This window comes from Spea bombifrons, chromosome 3 (genome assembly GCF_027358695.1).
Source record: "Spea bombifrons isolate aSpeBom1 chromosome 3, aSpeBom1.2.pri, whole genome shotgun sequence".
NCBI classification, from domain to species: domain Eukaryota; kingdom Metazoa; phylum Chordata; class Amphibia; order Anura; family Pelobatidae; genus Spea; species Spea bombifrons.
This window is the reverse complement of record NC_071089.1, coordinates 89,909,686-89,929,706: the sequence shown is the minus strand read 5'-3', so window position 1 is coordinate 89,929,706 and position 20,021 is coordinate 89,909,686. Positions and strand designations below refer to the sequence as shown.

The window sequence follows — 20,021 nt, the reverse complement described above, 5'->3', positions numbered from 1 at the left end:
CCCCCCTCCCAGACGACCCCTCCGGGGGCGATCAGATTTGGGGCGATCAGGGTGATTACGGTAAAAAGCGCGGAGTTTGGGAGGAGCATGGATATTACTTATAGGTTCCCAAGAACGATCCGTTGCCCCATAGCCCTTCCAATGTATGAGATATTCCAAACAGCCATTCTTTACTCGGGAATCGAGGATGTGCTGAACCTCGTATTCGTCCACTCCTGCAATCTCTACCGGAGGCGGAGGAGGAGGATCTAACGAGGGCCTCCAAGGTTTCACAAGGGAAATGTGGAAAACAGGATGGATACGGTATTTATTGGGTAGCTGGAGACGGACCGCAGCAGAACCAACCATCTCAAGGACGGGAAAGGGACCAATGAAACGAGGACCGAGTTTCTTCGATGGACAGGATAGACGAAGATGTGTAGTGGAGAGCCATACTTTATCTCCTTTTTGGTAGCATGGGGTTGGAGAACGGAGACGATCGGCATAGGTCTTGTATGTCTCTTGGGCTTTAAGGATGTTGGTTCGTGTGGTATTGAAGGACCGGATGAGCTGTTGAAGTCTGGTTGCAGCCTCAGGCACTGAATCGGAAGTAGGGGCGGCTGGCAAGGAAACAGGGTGATACCCAAAATTGGCGAAAAATGGAGAACAGCCAATAGTCCTTTGGGTTTGATTATTATAGGCGTACTCCGCTGTAGGCAACAATTGGACCCAGTCATCTTGTAGATAGGTTATATAGCAACGAAAGTATTGTTCGAGTATTTGGTTAACTCGTTCAGTTTGCCCGTTGCTCTGCGGGTGAAAGGAGGAGGAATAGTTGGGCTGTATTTGTAGTCCTTTACAGAAGGCACGCCAGAAGCGAGAGGTGAACTGTGTTCCACGGTCAGTTGCGATTGAGCGGGGCAAGCCATGAAGACGAAAGATCTCTTTGAGGAATAAGGTGGCTGTTTCAGAGGAATTGGGTAGACCCTTGGCTGGTAAGAAGTGGGCCATCTTAGTGAATCGATCCACCACTACCAAGATGGTTGTATATCCATGTGAATCAGGTAAGTCTACAATAAAATCCATTGAAATATCAGTCCATGGTCGTTCAGGTACTGGTAGAGGTTGAAGGAGTCCAGCAGGTCGTTGGTGTGAAGTCTTGGAGGTGGCACACACTTGGCAAACTGAAACATAGGCGATGATTTCTTTATGCATAGCCGGCCACCAAAAGAGACGTTGGATTAACTCCATCGTCTTACGTGAACCTCCATGTCCTGCAGCCAAAGTAGAGTGGTGAAGACGGATTACCTCCTGGCGTACAGGAGGAGGCACAAAAATTTTGTCGCGGAAGTAAAGCAACCCCTCTTTGCGAGTACAGAAACGAGGGGCAGTAAATTTCTTGGAGGTGCTATGATAACGAAGTCTCTCCCACATAGACGGAAAGGATGCTAAAAAATGACCCTTGTGTAAGATGGTTTCGTCAGTGTCTGGTGTATTCTCCGATCCCTCGTTTGTATGGGATAGGGCATCCGCTTTGCCATTCTTAGATCCTGGACGATAGGTGATGTTGAGATGAAATCGACTAAAGAACAGAGCCCAACGAGCCTGGCGAGGTTTTAGTCGTTTAGCTGTGCGGAGATACTCCAAATTACGATGATCGGTGTATACCAATACAGGATGGGTGGCACCCTCCAAATGATGTCGCCATTCTTCAAGGGCAGATTTTAGGGCAAGTAATTCACGGTCGCCGACATCGTAATTCCTCTCAGGAGGAGTCAGTCTCTTAGAGAAAAAGGCAACTGGGTGTACAATGTTCTGAGGGCCACTTCTTTGAGAAAGTATAGCTCCTATCGCAGAATCGGAAGCGTCTACTTCCAAAATATAGGGTCTGGAGGGATCAGGAAAGGCAAGGTGAAGAGACGCAAGGTGAAGAGACGCTTGAGACGACCAAAGGCATCCTGAGCGGGAGAAGTCCAGACGAATCTACCCTCCTTTTTGGTCAAAAGTGTAAGGGGTTGTATTACTTTAGAGAAATCACGGATGAATTTCCGATAGAAATTAGCGAATCCTATAAAACGTTGGACTTCTTTCTTGTTGGTAGGACAAGACCAGGAAGTGATGGCCAGAACCTTTTCAGAGTGACCGGCTGGGACAGGAAACCATTCACCGAAATCCTGGCAGTTGGATTATAGTATAGCGATTCTATCCAACCTCTGAACGTCGGGCCCAGTCCTATTTGGCGTAGCACCGCAAAGAGGTAAGGCCAGGCCACCCTGTCAAAGGCCTTCTCAGCGTCTGTAGAAACTAGGGCCATGGACACATGAGACTTATGTGCATGAGACAACACATCTAGCACCTGTATCGTGTTATCCCGTGCCTCCTGACCCGGGACAAACCCCACCTGATCTAAGTGGACAAGAGATGGGACATAAGGCTTGAGGCGAGTGGCCAAAATCTTGGCCAGCAATTTAACATCGGTGTTAAGAAGCGATATAGGGCGATAATTATCACATTGGTCACCATCCTTACCGGGTTTCGGAATCACAGCTATATGAGCCATATTAGTATGTGGGTCCAAATGGTCCCCTTTAACGAGGCCATTAAATAACGTAACCAAGTGTGGTCCTAAGATATGAAGGAATTTCACAAAGTATGGCTTTGTGAGCCCATCCGGGCCAGGACACTTCCCATTAGGTAAAGAGAGAATAGTCTCCCGTACCTCGTCCAACGTAATAGGCGACTCCAACAAAGCAGAGTCCGCCACCTTCAAACGCGTGCCCAAATGCTTATCCAGGTATGACTGCAAGTCAAGGCTAGATGACAGAGAGGATCCCGAGTCAGGAGGCAGGTTATACAGAGTGCTATAGTACTGGTGGAAGCAAGCCGCTATCTTAGGAGTAGAAAAGTGAACGTTACCTTCCCGATCCCGTATCTTGGGGACAAAGGCGGCCGCCCGTTTGGCACGCAAGGCCCTAGCCAAGAGCTTACCAGCCTTGTCACCAAATTCGTAAAAGCAGCTACGGGTCAACAGAAACTGTCTCTTAGCTCGAGCATTAGTAAGGGCAGCTAATCTGTCCCGCAGGACAGAGAGTTGTGTTAAAACATGTGGGGCCAGGGTAAGTTTATGTGACCTTTCCAAGTCTGCTATTTGTGCCGTCAGGAGCAGAATCTCGCCCAAGGCCAACTTCTTAAGGTTAGCACCCATTTTAATCAGGTGCCCCCTGATCACCGCCTTATGAGCTTCCCAAACCGTGGAAAAGGGAACATGAGGCGAGATGTTTTCTGCAAAATATTGTGTGAGTTCTTTACCCAGAATCTGAACGTTAGCGGGTGTGGACAGGAGGGAGTCATTAAGCCTCCAGGCCCAAGCCCTAGGAGGGAGATTGGCAAGGGACAATGTAACATGAACAGGGGAATGGTCACTAAGTATCGAGGTTCCTATGCTAGAAGTAGAGAGCATTGGTAAATGAAAATGGGAAAGAAAAAATGAGTCGATTCTAGTGTATCTAGTGTGCATGGGAGAAAAATAAGTAAAATCCTTTGTAGTCTGGTGTTGTGTTCTCCAAGCGTCAGCTAATTGTAAATTATGAAGGTGGCGCTTAACTTTAGCGATACGGGAATAGGGATGGCCAGAACCTTTTTGTCATCCATTTGAACCCCTTGGGGGGTTACCAGGAAACCGAGGAACTCCACCGTGTCTGTTTCGAATGCACATTTTTCCAATTTAGCATAAAGATTGTTTTCGCGCAACCGGATGAGAACCTTGTGTACATGTTCTCTATGCTCTTTCAGGGTCTCAGAGTATATTAATATGTCGTCTAAATATATCACAACGAAGACATCTAGATAGTCCCGGAATACATTATTCAGGAAATGTTGAAATGTTGCTGGGGCGTTGCATAAACCAAACGGCATCACGGTGTACTCAAAATGTCCGTACCGTGTCCGAAAGGCAGTCTTCCACTCGTCTCCCTTTCTTATCCGTACCAAATTGTAGGCCCCACACAGGTCAAGCTTGGTATAAATATGGGCAGAGCTAAGACGATCCAAAAGTTCGGGTATTAATGGAAAAGGATAGTGTTTTTTTATTGTAATATCGTTAAGAGCGCGATAATCAATACAAGGGCGCAAACCCCCATCTTTCTTTCCCACAAAGAACATCCCTGCACCGGCTGGAGAAGTTGATGGTCTTATAAATCCTTTATTAAGAGCATCATCAATATAGTCTTTCAGAATTCTGAGTTCAGGACCCGAGAGAGGATAAATGCGTCCATACGGAATAGGTGCACCAGGGAGCAAGTCAATAGGACAGTCGTAACTGCGATGAGGCGGGAGCTTGTCTGCACCTTTTTTTTCAAAAACATCGGCAAACGTGTGGTAAGCGGTAGGAATACTCGGCTTATCTTATTGACAGGTTGTGACTCTAGAGGAAGCAACTGTCCATGTGGAGAAGCAGGTCGACACAAACAAGTAGTTCTGCAATGGATGGAGGAGAAGGAGAGTGTTCCCTTCTCCCAATTTATACAGGGGTTAAGTAGTCTTAACCAAGGTAAACCGAGGATAACAGGAAACATGGGGGATTGGACTAAATCAAATTGAAGAAGTTCGTGATGGCGGGTTCCAAGGAGAAGATCAAGGTGAGTGGTTTCTTGGGTAACTGGACCAGAGGCCAGAGGGTTACCATCGACCAGGTGAATAAGAAGAGCTCTGGACTTGGTGAGACTAGGTATCCGATGCGCAGAAGCAAATGCAGAATCCATGAAGTTTCCGCTAGCACCGGAGTCCACCATGGCCGACGTGGTGACGGAGCCTTCAGTCCACTGTAGAATGAGACAGACGGATAAGTGAGGAGCAGAACGAAACATAGTGGGTCTCTCTGAGGTGTGCATCGTAAACAGCTTACCTCCGTTCTTAGAAGGTCTCACTGGGCACTCGTGGAGCATATGGCCTGCCTTGCCGCAGTAAAGGCAGAGATTCAATGTCCTTCTTCTAGAATGCTCCACAGCAGAGAGTGGTCCCCGAAAGATGCCTATTTGCATAGGTTCCTCTGTGGGGGGTGAGAAGGACTGAGGGGATCGGACAACAGCTGGAGCTGGAGCAGGAGCTGGAGCAGGAGGCTGGTAGAGCCGACGCCTTGGAGGGCTGGATCCCAAGGTACGTTCAAGTCTGCGTTCCCGCAAGCGACGATCTATCTGGATAACCAAGTCCACAAGTACCTCCAGGGAGGTAGGAATGCCAACACGTGCCAGTTCATCTTTCAGAGGAACTGATCGAGGAGGGCAACCTCATTCCACATGGATTCAACAGTAGCTTGACGGAAGTCCGTAACATATTCTTCCACTGGTCGCCTACCTTGCCTGAGGTGGCGCAGTGTGTTCTGGGCAGTAGCTGCTCTTAGGGGATCGTCATAGATCTTGGTTAACGCTGACTGGAATGTGGACCAGGATTCAAGGACCGAGGCATTAGTACGAAGGTGATGGGCCCACTGCTGAGGTTCACCTGCTAGTAGTGTAATAACTGTGTGTACTTTCGCACGGTCCGAGGCAAAGGTGCGAGGCTTGAGTGTAAACATCACTTGGCAGGCAGTAAGAAAAGTCCGGAATTGGGACCTCTCCCCGGAAAACTTGTCAGGCATCGCGATATGAGGTTCGGGATCCATAGCCCCTGCCTGAGCAAAAAGCACTGGACGGATCCAGGGCCGATGGTGCAGAGCGTCCGGATCGAAGTTCCTGTAGCTGATACCGGAGATCAGCCACTTCAGCCTGGAGTTCCCCCACAGTGCGATTAAGGGAGGTTAATTGGTGGGCCATAGATGTGACGGCCTCTGTTAGCCCTGCGGACTCCATGTATGGCTCAGATATTATGTCAGACACTTGCTGGTGTCTGTATTAGCAGGGTAGAAGGAGCCCAGAATGCAGGACTACTGGTGGTAACAGGAACAGTCCAGAGTAGTAGAGACAGGGCACGATAACAAAATCAGGTAGAGGCAATACGCCAAACAACAGAATCAGGTCACAGGCAATGGTCAGGTCCAGGCAGCAATCAATAGCAAAATCAGGTCACAGGCAAGGGTCAGGTCCAGGCAGCAATCAATAGCGAAATCAGGTCACAGGCAAGGGTCAGGTAACAGGTCAATCAGGATACAATAGGTTGAGGAGCACAGTACTGGGAACGCTGTGTAGGGCACAGAGCGTCTCAGAATATCTGAGCGCCGACATAAGGGAGCTTGATGGTTTTATGGAGATCCTAGACGTGGCGTCTGACGTCACGTCTAGATCTCCACCCACTGTTCTGCCCCCAACCACCTCTTCCCTGTGAGACGGCAATAGAAGTGCCGCCCCTCCAGGGGAAGCCTCCAAACTTACTCCTCCCCCTCCCTCCTGCATACTGCTAGCAGGAGGGGAGGAACTTAGGGCGGCATGCTGGAGCGCCGCCCCCTTCATGGGGACCTGTATCGCGTCGCTGGCGTGATCCCCGGCTCCCCGCGAGGATGCGGGGAGTGAAGAACACCCCGCCCGAGCCGGCGACAGGGACAGAAACCCTGCCGCGAGCAGACGCGGTCTGCCACGGGAGGTAAGTCCCGGACCTCGAGCGGCACGTACTGTGCGCCGGACGGTACGTGCCTTACAGGTGGCATCAGCACCCAGCGGCCGTTTAGGTAAGTTTTCCAGCAGTCTGAAAGGTGAGGGGTGAAAGGTGAGTGCGAGGGGGCGGAGCCACTTCACGTGACTTGCCCCCCAGGCCTTAGGCTGCCAGCCCTCCCCTGTTCAGATATAAAAACATTATAGACTTGAAACATGCCTGGTGTTATGAGCTGATGCAAGCCTGCACGGGTTACAGCTGTGCAGCGAGACTCTGGAGCCGGGCTCTCTCCTTTCCGAGTATTCTCAGAACTCAAGTCTGAGTGGATGGCTTTGGAACTGGTTATGGTGGTTTTGTGACATATAGCGAGGGGCTGGTCAGGGTTGCTGATTTTTGGTGGGCTGCCTTGTGAACAGGACATCTCAATCATCGGTTGGTTTCTTAGTGTCAAATTTTGAACCTATGCAAAGAAAGAAGCATTATTTTTAAATGTTATATCAACCAAATTTCTTTCAGTGTGTGCATTTACCATGGTATGAATTGTCAAATATTCCCCTGTATTCCATATGCTCAGATCTTTCAAGACAACGCTAAATGTACATTTTTCTTCTTGTCTCCAACACACAAAAGCGACCGAACAGGTACAAACACAATGAAAGAGATGCTGTGCCATACTTAGAAAAATAAAATCTAAGTAAAAATCAAAATGTGGAGGAGTTAACATGGCAACCCACAGGCTGTCTGTGCTGGCTTGCTCTACTTGCTTTAAAATTGCTCTTTACAGTAATTTGTATCTGTCGTATTCGGTTTCAGTGACACAGTTACATAATGCGTTAGCAGCCTGTTCTCCTAAATCACAGGTAAGCCTCATTCTCCAATGAACCTCTGCAGGAGATATACTGTTACATATTTCTAGCCCCTTACCGAGTCTCAGATTTAGACCACCACGGGTCATCATTATTGGTCATAGCATCATTTGTAAGCCCCTCATTATGGGCCTGGACCACGTTTACAAAGACCACCATCCATACCTGGCTCTCAAAGCCCCCCTTGAATCTCAGCACCAATTCAGTTATCATGGGGCAAGTCCCTGCAAAATGCTTTGCCCTGCCCTGAGACTACCAAACAATCTGTCTTAAGTGAACAATATATATATATATATATATATAATACATTTTTAAAAAAGACATTACCAAGTGATTTTAATTATTTAATGTAAATATCAAACGCCCCAGTAAGGCAGTGAAATGAGATGTTATATAGCAATAGTAACTAGCAGGGTGAGGAGCAACTAAGGTACCTTCGGTCAGCAAACAAAGGCTTAAATTCAAAATGCCTTATACGTAAGCGACGGACAAATACACATTGCTCTGTCACTGGGAATTTCTTTTGCAAATCAACTCTCCTGTTATCAGCTAGAAGGCATGTGCTGGGGAAATTATGGTTAATGACTGTTTAACTTTGCTGATATTTTATTTTGTTCCCTTACAAAAAATTACTGCACTTTTTCTGAAGTAATAATGCAGTTTTTGGACGTGAAAAAACTTTTAGTGCAGTATTACTGCACATTTACTGCAGTTTTACTGCATTTGTACTTCACTGTACTGCAGTATTACTGCACATTTACTGCACTTTTTTTTTATATTGCAAACCTACAGTTGTGCAGTAATACTGCAGTAAAAGTGCAGTATTGCAGTTTTTTCATGTCCAAAAAAACTGCAGTATTACTTCAGAAAAACTGCAGTAATTTTTTCGTATGGGTTTATTACAATGCAGCCACTGATCATTCCACTGGTGCCCAGAAATGGTCTACCACTTTCAAATGAAGCAGCTCTGGCTTTAGGAATAGAAACATGTGTGAGATTGGCATAAAGCTATCCTGAATCTATGACAAGTTATTGCAGTCTTCGGAGACTCATTACATAATTATATTATAATAATAATAATAATAATATAGACCCCTTTGTGTCCCTTACTGTATGCCAGTTATAAACAATACTGTTAGCCACTTGGCTTCAATGGAGGCAATTTACTTCCAGGGACAAAAATAAACAGCTAGTGCTCCCAACATAAAGGGGAAGTCCTGTGGATTTGCTTTTAAAAAAATATTATTATAATTATTAATAATTTGTATATTTGATCTTCTCACCTGCGTTGCTGTGGACTGACAGGAAGATGAAGTCGAAGAAGAAGAAATAACGGGAATATCAGACTGGACTGCGGCTACAGTGGCTGTAGGTGTAAATATTAACTGCAATAAAAACAGGATATTGGATTAAAATAAACCCTCTTACATAAGCATCAAACAAGTAGTAGGGAATTGTTTAAAAACATGCATCTATGTTTTGCCCTTTTTCTTAAGATACAGACTAAATGCCCAATGTGCTGACAACGGAAACAATATCTCAATACCAAATTAAGACCCTCAGGGTTCCCTAGGCATGCACACATGGCACAGAGCGGCTACTGCTATGCAGCCAGCGGTGGTCTGTTGGCAGGTTTTGCACTATTAATGCACCATCGGCCATAGGGCTTGTGGCCTCTGGACATATGCCTAGTGTGTCTAATAGGTATTCCAACATCTCCCTGGACTTCTCTGCATCACAAACCAAATAGTTCTATCGTTCTTTACTTCTTCCCATACACAGAGGTGTTACTCTGCATTAGAACGTGTAAAGCAATGAGCATTTTAAGGAGCATTTACGCAATTGCTGTTTTCCTTTTATAGGTTTTCAGCATCGATCTGTTCTGGATTAGATAGCATGTGACGTCCAATACTGCTATCTAACTACATCATATTAATATTATAATGTCAGGAAAAAACATCAAAAGCATAATTGAAATGTAAAGGGTTCAAATGCAAATTAAATCTAAACCTATTGTGTTATTGTAGGGTCAATTTGATTGCACTCCTTGAATATAAGTTGGTATAAATGTTTGCTGTGAATAAAATGCTACAATCGTAATAAAATCAGTTGGAGATATATAGATATATATATATATATATATAATATGCACACACACACAAATGTACATTATTGCATCATAAGTGATTATTTGTCTTTTCCCAGCTGTATTTAACCTTACAGCAGGTACAACTTGGTGGTTCCAGGCTTCTATTCTGTTCAAGAATGCACTCATATTGCCTTATTACCTTTACATTATAAATAGAGAAAACACTTAGCAATACAATACAAGGAAAGGAGAAATGTTATTTTCCAAATCAACTAGCAAACAATATATTTTACAAAAAAAAAAAAAGATACTGCCTCTGCTTAGAAAAAAAAGCTTACAATTTAATAGAATTAGAAATGATACAGATGAATCATGGTGTATGAAGTCGGCCTAGGTTGATCTAGTAACTTATTAAATAGGAGATTTGGTGAAATGAGAAGGTTTATGTAGAGGTGCCCATAGGACACATGGTATGAATATCACAAGTGAAAAGGAAGGGGATATTCAATTTCAAATGCTCTGAAATCCATTGGACTTTGAATGTAGATATTGAAGAACAATTCCTGGACAATGACACATATTTTAAATACCGTACTTACCATCTGAGCTCTCAGATACATCTGAGCCTGGCTCGCACTTAGGGTGGGAGAGGTGCTTCCCAATAACATAGTCTTCTGGGTGATAGTGCTACTGGTGGTGCTCGACGTCTGGGAACGACTCATAATTTGAGGTGGTGGAGGAGATGTGGAGAGGTTCAGCTAAAGAAAAGAAAACATAAATAAATAAAGGCTATCTTGTTTATCCCTGCATGCAAAGAAATGCATTTTTGTTACCCTCGCCTGTCTTTGTAAAATGGATTACCCTCGTCATCAGTGCAAGGATTCAAGGGATCTATGAGATCTCACAGCATCGTCAGGCTTACAAGCAATACAACAATAATGAAAAGCCCCTGGTAAGACTATGTTGCAAATGTATATGGTGTGCTCAAGTCTTTGACTACGCTATCAACTTTCTTCTATTAAAGGAAAGATACGAACAATTGTGAAAACACTATGTGCCATGGTTCACTATTACTTTCACAGGTTTCTGAGGGACGTACTTAAAGCACTCTGTGTTCTAAGCAATCCATATTGGGATTCCTCTGCTACAATAACCATACAGCATGTTGGGGCACTGACATACTTCCCGGATTTTACTGATCTCAGGGGAGCAATCTATCTATTAGATGCTCCCAGCATATGTAAATACACAAAAAGCAGCAAGAAAGGGAAAGTAAGATAAACAAGACATTAAAGAGATTTTTTTTTTACATTCTAGGTAGAGCATTCTTTCACTACAGTATGCGATTTCTCATACTGAAGATCATCCCATATCATTAGTTCATTTTCTTCAAGAATGCAGCCAGTTTGTTTCCTTACACAATAGTGTTACAGCCTCATTGATTGCAGAAATAAGTTTTTTTAAACGTATGGTATAAACCCCAAATAAACAATATTATCACATTATTGTCAAAATACAGAGCACAGAGATAAGGGTGATGGGGATATGAGCAATGTTGTAGTACTTACAGACGGCTGGGAAACGTTGGACTGCTGCGTAATAGTAACAGGAGACGCAGAGCGTCTCTCTCCAGATACGCTTGCCTGAAATAAAAAAAAATTAAAAATGCCCTATAAATTCTAGACATCGAAACAAACAACTTCCTACAAAAGTTCTTCAAAGCAGAAAATCAGAATGTATGCATGTTAAGTGTGACCTGAGGAATGCTGAGCAAGATATAATAATTAAGAAAACAAATCTCTACATTGAGAGAAAAATTTCGAAACAGAGTTACTATTCTTTATGAAATGAAGGCATTTAAGAATCCAATTAACAGAAACAAATGCCCACAAAGGGCCCCGGCAGGCTCATATAGGACTCGTTAGGTGGCTCCATGGTAGTAGTGACATATGCTATATGGTGTTAGCGTGTATTTGTGCATACGATGTAAGCATGTGCGTATGAGCATATGATGGGAGTAAGAGTGTATAGTTTTAGCGAGAGTATGTCAGTTTATGGTGTCAGGGATGAGACTAGGGTTAGTGACCCTGGGAAAGGAAAAAATAGTGTAAGTGTATTGTATTACAATGTGTTAGTATGTGGTGTCAGAGTGAGTTCTCTCCAACAAATACTTCACCCAAATGCCACTAACCCTAACTCATCCCTGTGCCCACCTCTTATAGGAGTATACTGAATCTCATTTTCCATATGAGGATATAGATGCTTTATCTACAGAAAATATACTGCTAAGTCAACATTACACATTTTGGAACATACCTCCTATAAATTAATAGATATAAAAAACACTGTAAAAATAAAGCTTCATTTAGTAAGGCTGCATGAGAGCTTTTTTATAGCCAGAAGAAAATAAAAGCTCGGGTTATTGACTTTTATCACATCCAGATCTCTAGAAAATCCTGACAGCAAAAACTAATAATAGACTATTTTTATTGTGTGCATTCCGTCTGCCTCAATATTATCTCTGCTGCACAGAAGCCAAGAAGCATGAGCATGTTCATATCCAGAGGTCAAACAAAAGTCGATAAACATATTTCCTGCACAATCTCTAAAAGCCTGTCAACCCATTCACCAAGGGTTTCATAAATTAGTGCCGGGCAGTTAGTGATCATAAATCAGCAAGATCCCCAACCTGCATGGGGGAGATCCAAAGAACTTAACTATTTGTCAATAGCTGTATTGCTCAGGTTGATGAATTTCCATCCTATGCCATGCTCTGGCAGTGTTTAAAGTAGCAGAAGACATAGGTCCGTAATTGTTGGTATTCACTGGTATGCTACCATGTTAGTTTGATTTTGTACAGAAGCAACATAAAGTTGCACTTAGTCGAGGTGTTCCTAACCCACTCGAGTAGTACCAACCTGCTGAACGGAGGCCAGGCTCTGGAGCTGAGTGCTGCTTAGGTGCTGTTGTTGTAGAGCGGCCGTCTGAAGCATAAGATGTTGTTGTTGAGCTGCGTACATCTGCTGCAGGTACTGCGCTGCCGAACTCGGTGGCCGGTTTAACGTCTGCTGGATAACCTACAGCATGTCACGTGTTAAGTTTCTCATTTTTTAACGCTATGGTTAAAAAAAACTATCAAATTACACATTTTTCCGTGTCGTGAACACCTAAAGCTAAAACCTCTGTTAAAAAAGGCAATATATAACAAAATACATATTTTGAAATAGAATGTCTCCATAACCAGCACTAAAAATACTTTTGAATGTATCCATAAACTACATGCACCATTATCAGCCATACAAAAGTGTATTTGTATAACATATTGCAGAATTATAGCAAGCTGGAGAATAGGTAGACATTTAAACACTTAAATGTTTAATTTCCTGTTATTTATCAGTTTGGAAGCTACATGTTCATTCAGATCAGGGTTACGTCACATTTTAGACCCTAAGCCAGGGGCGTCCAACATGCGGCCCGCGGGCCAAATGCGGCCCGCGAGACCTCGAGGTGCGGCCCGCGTAAGATCGGCAGCCAGGGCAACCGATCTTACGCGAGCCGCACCTCAAGCCCTGCTACTTACTTGTGGGAGGGTTTTCTGGACTGCACACAGAGGAAGCGGAGTTCACGTGACATCCTACTTCCTCTGTGCTTTAGCAGAGAAGGCAGAGGGAGGCCGCGCCCCCTGCTGTAGTCTGTAAGCGGCATCGAGGAGCTGCCTTGCAGGTAAGGAGGTGGGGAGGGTGTTTGAATGAGTGTGTGTGATTGAGGGAATGAATCTGTGAATGAATGATTATATGAATAAATGAGTGTGTGTGCGTGATAGCATGGATGTGTAAGTGCTGGAACCTAGGCATGATGGGACTGTGATTGCTGTTAGCAATCACACTCCTATCATGCCAAGTCAGCCAGTACATGCTGAAACCTGGCCAGCTGCCCCCCTTGTGTATTGATGCTCCCAGCACTTACAGCCACCCTGTACCAGCATGTACTGGCTGACTTGGCATGATAGGAGTGTGATTGCTAACAGCAATCACAGTCCCATAATGCCTAGGTTCCAGTATTTACTGGATGGATGTGTAAGTGCTGGAACCTAGGCATGATGGGACTGTGACTACTGTTAGCAATCACACTCCTATCATGCCAAGTCAGCCAGTACATGCTGAAACCTAGCTAGCTGCCCCCCTTGTGTAGTGATGCTGCCAGCAGTATGGGGTCTGCACATCACTTACAGCCACCCTGTACCAGCATGTACTGGCTGACTTGGCATGATAGGAGTGTGATTGCTAACAGCAATCACAGCGAGCACAGTCCCATCATGCCTAGGTACCAGCATTTACTGGTTGCCTGGGTTGCCAGCATTTACTGGTTGCCAAGTCATATTGCTAATTTTGTCCAATTGTGTGTTACCTACTTTTATTAAAAATGTGAGTTTTTCTTATTATTTTTAAAGGTGGGGGCCATTTTCGGTTTTGGCTAAGTGAACCCTGAATGTTTTGGTCCAGAATTTTCATTTTAGTTCATCCCTAGAATAAATCTAGGGAATCCTGAATTTGTAGTCGCAAAACTTTCTAGGCCCAGAAATCAGTGAGAGGAAGAGTAAAGGTTTTGTGTTATTTACTTTATTTTAATCTGCATATTTTATTAAAGGCCATATTTTTTGTCACAGTGAAAAATGAGTGCGGCCCGCGCACATATACAATTCTGATGAAGTGGCCCACTGCAGAAAAAACTTGGACACCCCTGCCCTAAGCGCTTAAATTCACAAGCAGTTTACTAGCATGAAAAGTAACTAATTGGCACTCTCTAGTGGAGATATACTGAACACACATCGTGTTGGAGAACACAATTTCACGAAGCTACAAAAATTTAGGAAAAAAGCAGCCCTTTTGAGTAACCTGCTGATCTTATTTCTTGTTTTTCCTACGCAGAAGAAAATTCCTTCCAAAATTTCGATACGCTCAAGTTATGCGTGGATCGACCTCACCTGCATTACATATAATAGGTCTCCTGGGATCAGTTAAAAGCCTGCTAGGCTTAAAGCAAACAGACATACCTGAACAGCATGGCGGTCTGAGCTGCTGTACATGGATACTGGCGCTGTGGAAGTGCTCGTTGTGGCAGGTGCAGCGCATGTCGTTCCAACCTGTTCATTCTCCATGGCTCCACAGTGTTCTTCAGAGCCTTGTGAAAAAGCAAAACAACAACAACACGTCAGAAGGATCATCTACACAAAACTACCAGGGTTTTTTTGCATACCTGAAGTACAGGTGCTATTTTTTGCCATATGTTGGATTAACCATTATTCCCGCTTTTTTGCGAATAGTGAACCCATGTGAATTATATAATGTTAAGGAGAGATATGGTATCAAAAGAAAGCTCTATCCACATGTTCAGTCGAACAATAAGTATTTACAGTGGTGTCTACAGCAATTATATTTAGGGGGCACATGGGGGAAAGACAAAAGTAGGGGGCAATTATAAAAGGCAGACACATATATTTGCAAAACATTTATAAATTAGCAACCTCTGTGAAGTGGACAACCAAGTTTTCTGCTTTAGACATCACATTTTAACTATATTACATGTACATATGGACTTGCCCCAGCACCCACAGGATTTACCCAGGATCCAGATTGCACCCACGGGATTTACCCCAGCACCCAGATTACACAGAGACAGGATTTGCCAAGATTACACCTGCAGTGATCTCTTCTTAGTCAGGGCTCCTCTCTGTCTGGCTCACGTGTGCCCTCACATATAAACATCCTAGTTGATATTTGCCCGTGCATCCAAATACATCCCTTTCAAAACACACACCTTTCTCATTATTGCTTTCCTTTCTGCTCATCTCTCCCTTTTCATTTCTCTCCTTACCATTTATCTCTCCTCTTCTCTATTTCTCTCTATATCTCCAATTTCTCTTTATCACTCTTTGTTATCTTTCTCCACTATTTCTCTTTACCTCATTCTTTTCCCTATCTCTCCCCTTTCTGTTTATCTCCTATTTCTCTTTTTTCTTCCAACATCTTCCCTTTCTCTTTTTATCTCTTCCACTCCCTTTGATCTACCTCGTTCTTATTATCGCTCCCATTTCTCTTCATCCATCCTTCCTTCTCTTTATCTCTCCCTATTAACGTCTCTTCCAATTTTCTTTATCTCTCCCTATTCTCCATCGCTTCCCTTTCTTTTTTATCTCTCATTGTTCTTTTTCTCTCCTCCTCTCAACTTACCTCACCATTGTTCCCTATCTCTCTCCCCTTCTACCTCTCCTTTTCCAAATCTCTCCCTTTCCTTGCCACCCCCTTCTTACTATCCCTATCTTGTCCCTTGCTCTCCATCCTCACTAGCTCTCCTCTTTCTCTCCACCTTAAGTTTGTGGTGCGAACGCGAGGTCTGTTCATACTCATCCTCACTGCTCTGTCTTGGTGCACGGAGTTTCAGTGCTAAGCGTCAGGATATGATGTCATATCCCAGCAATCAACATTAATAGATGTCACACTTCGTGAGGAGGCAGGTAGGCAGATGTCTGTATAAATAGATCTCATACTCCTTTCACTTAGGGCGGGTTAGAGGGAGTTCTATGAGCTTCCGAACCCACCCTGCCCTGGGCAGGGGGGCATGAGGTTATGTAGGAGTCTATGGCCTCCTCTACCCCCCAGCAATACCACTGGTAATTAAGAACTAGAGAAAATTAGAAACAAAAAATGCCCGTAAACCTCAAGGAGCTGAAGGTATGTTGTTAAGAATAGTGGGCCAAAATTCCTCCACAACGATGCGAGAGACTGATAAAGTCATTACTTCTTGTTATTGCTGCTAAAGATGATTCTACAAGCTATTGAATCGTAAGGTGTACTTAGATTTTCACACATGGCTTTTCCATTTTGGCTTTATTTTTGTTGAATAAATCATGACACTGTGTAATATGTTGTGGTTCATCAGAGGTTGTACTTATCTAATTTCTAGACGATTGTTATTTTGTCCTGATATGTAAAGCCATAGCAGTCAAAGAGGGCGTATTTTTTTTTTTCACGCAACTGTATTTTTATACATTTTTATACATATATATATATATATAACATTGTATTCTTTAACAATGAATGCCATGTACTATTTTGTAATGTATTAAAAAGGCTACCTGAGTGTTAATCTCCTCCCCCTTGATGATTTAGAAAAGAATAAGCAAGTGATGAGTTATTTTAATCACTTATATATTTTTCTATATTTCTGAAATGTTAATAGTCATTGTGCACTGTACACACAAATAGGAATTCTACGGCTCTCCCGTATGTATCATCCATGGATATGCAAATGTATTCTTCTCTGTGAAATTAAACTAATCCTTGAAAAAACTTTAAAAAAGGCAAGTTTTCACTTTGTATAAAAACATCCAACAAAGGGGGTAGTTGCCAGCGCTATACGGAATAGCGCAACCAAAGCAACCTTCGGAGAGATGATATAACTGAAAATACTCTCACCATATTGTAACCCGTTATGCAGACCAGTGGGTCCCAACCCGGCCCTCAAGGTACACCAAGAGTGCAATATGTAGTAATTAGCACATCAGAGTACCTATCATACAACATTTGTTTTGTTATTATTGGTGACATATTTACAAACAGGAGATATATCTGAGATTTGCCAGTTTTCTACAATATAAGCCTATGTGAAAATTTAACAACAATCTGGGGAAAAGAAACTAATGTATCAGATATGCAGGATTGTTTGCAATCAAAGCAATTTTACTGTATGAAATACTGTCAATCGGTGAATGTTGCCCTTCGAGCTGCTGCAGCCCATGCTGGATACACAAAATATCAAATGCAATACATCTATAATTAAAGGGCCAGTTTAATGCCCCGATAAGCAATTCCAAAGAATAACACACAATAAAGTATGTTAAATCAGCTCCCTGCCTCCTCTTTGATTGAAATCAATTCCGCTGAATCCCCCCCCACGCGTTTCCAAGGAGTGCACCATGTAAATTTAAAGGGACCTCTCAGCCATCACATGCATCAAAGTACATACAGCAGCTGGAGTCTCCCTGTATCCTTAGATTTTTATAAAAGAACGACGCCGATATTCCAAAGTAAGTGTATATGTTCTCTTATAGCGAGTGACACTTGGAAGGCTACACCAGTTTTGCAGTTTTTGGAGCATTAGATGTAAATGATGTCCTAAAAGGTTTTGCAGGAAGTACCAGGAGGTTTGTTTTCTTTTAATTTGTTCACCTAAACGTATTTTACCAAAGCAATGGGCTGATGAGGACGTGAAGAGGCAGGAGAATATACAAATAAGGGGCTACGATTCTGGGGATGTACCCAACGCCATCCTACAGCAAGCGGGAATACGACAATGATGTGTGGTTCATAAATAGAATTTGGTGGCACAAAATATTATTTTTCCATAGCCTCCCTGCTATATCTCTTTGTAGGTATTTTGCATGCTGTCAGTTAACTATTTCTAATAAGCAAAAAAAATGTATTTTGTAACTATTTCTAAATTCTGCAGTTATATACAGCAGTGTACATCTCCTATACCATCAGTGTACATAAACCAATGCGTTTAGTAAGCTATACCCCTATAACCAAGCATGTCTCCCATATACATACACTTATACCACCTATAAATAATTTCTCTGTATACCCCGGGGGGAGGTCTTCACTATAGAGATTATAATAAGCTCGCCGCCCATTGGCTCCAGCGCAGAACACACATTAACACGTGTATTGATCCATGTAATTGTTCGGCTGCTTGCAGCGTCACGGCGTGCAGGTGAGCCTCATATAACACAACGTATGAGCCCGGCACCTGCTCCAATGCATGCCCGTCATGCGCTTCCCAAAACATCACCGCTACAGACCCCTGATCACTCGCTCTCTCCCCCCTATCGCTACGCCAGTGCCCTCCCCGTCATGTTTCTGCGCTCCTCCCGAGCCAAGCACATCTCTATCGCGCTACCCCTCCCCACCCCCGCCCACTAACATCTCAAGGTCCCTCGCACCGCTGGCTCACTCTCTCACTCACTTACTTAGTCACTGGGCTTCCGCCATTTTCCGTACCCGTCACTAGGTGACGCTGCGCATGCGCCGTGAGGCCGTGTGACTGTCAGCTGGTGAGGGCATTTAACCCCGCTGGGCTGCCACGTCTCTGCGGGTACAGACGAGTCGCTGTATTACCGGCGCCCCTGCTCAGCGACAATGGCGCTTTATTACAAATCACCCTGTTTCATATAATTATCGTATCGCTTATTAAATATACCGTTGTCCCGTGACTCATTGATGTACCAGGTGAAATGAAATCTGGATGCTTTTATTATTTGATTATTATTATTATAGAGATTGGTTTACCTTATGGGTTAATGGACCTATTGTACAGCGCACCTGCTGTTTCTGTAAATCAGATTGTTACACCCGTTGTACAGCGCTGAGGAATATGATGGTGCTATATAAGACAATAGATAAAAATAATGCCATATAAATCCATAAATGCTAATAATCTGTCAAATGAAATACGTTATATTGCAGATAACAGAGACTGTGTAAAAATGATGTCAAAGTTACATAACAATTACTTTGCTTCATATGATTTTGTTTGGGGTAGGTAAGCCAGCTGCAGTGAGGCGATGTATGTGTGAGGTGAGCCTGGCCATCTGTAACACAACGTGTGGCCTTACGAGCATTCCTACGGATCCCAATGAGGGCCAAAGTCTTGACAGAGAGATGGCATCTGGGTTATTTCACTTCCTTCACAAGCTGAGGCTAATACCAGCTCACCCAGCTATACATATTATGTCAGAAATAGGGGACACTCCAGCCATCATATGCACTTTAATGAATATTATATCTGAGGTCCCTTTAAATTTCTCTGGTGCGTGCGGAATCCACTCCAAGTTTGCTTGTCGTCGTCCTCCTATTTTAAATGCATGTGATATATTTTAAATGCATGTGATATATTTTAAATGCATGTGATATAGTTACTGCTAGTCAGTTCCAGTGATGGCTCGGCAAATGTGTGAAAGGTGGCAAGAACTGACAAGCCATGGAGAAGGAGGGGAGCTGCCAGGGCCTCCATCAGAGGGTACAACCCTTAGAACTCTAAGGGGCCCAGCTGTCCTAAAAAAGATAAGGATGCAAAACATTCACCAATTATAGGAAGCTTGAGGAGAAGCCCACACCAGCAGAGATGTCACGGGAAACTAGATGCCGTCTGCACGCTGGTACCGTATCTTGCAGACCCGAGCATCACACATGGCAGCAAGGAGGTAGAAAAAGCTGCAGATATTTTCTGCCATCTTTATTTCCAAATAGCTTGCCTGTGCCATTTTTGGCCTGGAAGAGCTTGCCTGTGCTTTCTTTGACCCAAACAGCTTGTGTTGTCTGTGCCAGCTTTGCCTCCAAACAGATTTTCTGGGCCATCTTTGCCTCCAAACAGCTTGCCTGTGCCATCTTTGTCCCCAAACAGCTTGTCAGTGTACACAAACAGCTTGCCTGTGCAATATTTGCCCC

General features: G+C 43.7%; 1 protein-coding gene across 1 annotated transcript in view; it reads right to left on the bottom strand.

Annotated features, from left to right (window-relative positions):
- Positions 1-18,578, bottom strand: part of PHC3 (polyhomeotic homolog 3) — a 32,559-nt gene extending 13,981 nt beyond the window's left edge. The window contains exons 1-7 of the mRNA XM_053460841.1: positions 18,545-18,578; positions 14,570-14,697; positions 12,435-12,593; positions 11,085-11,159; positions 10,116-10,274; positions 8,711-8,812; positions 6,781-7,021 (exon numbers count right to left, since the gene is read on the bottom strand). Of these exons, the coding sequence (XP_053316816.1) occupies positions 6,781-7,021; positions 8,711-8,812; positions 10,116-10,274; positions 11,085-11,159; positions 12,435-12,593; positions 14,570-14,674 (841 nt within the window). The 5' untranslated portion in view covers positions 14,675-14,697; positions 18,545-18,578. The remainder of the gene's footprint in view (positions 1-6,780; positions 7,022-8,710; positions 8,813-10,115; positions 10,275-11,084; positions 11,160-12,434; positions 12,594-14,569; positions 14,698-18,544) is intronic.
- Positions 18,579-20,021: the final 1,443 nt, after the last annotated feature.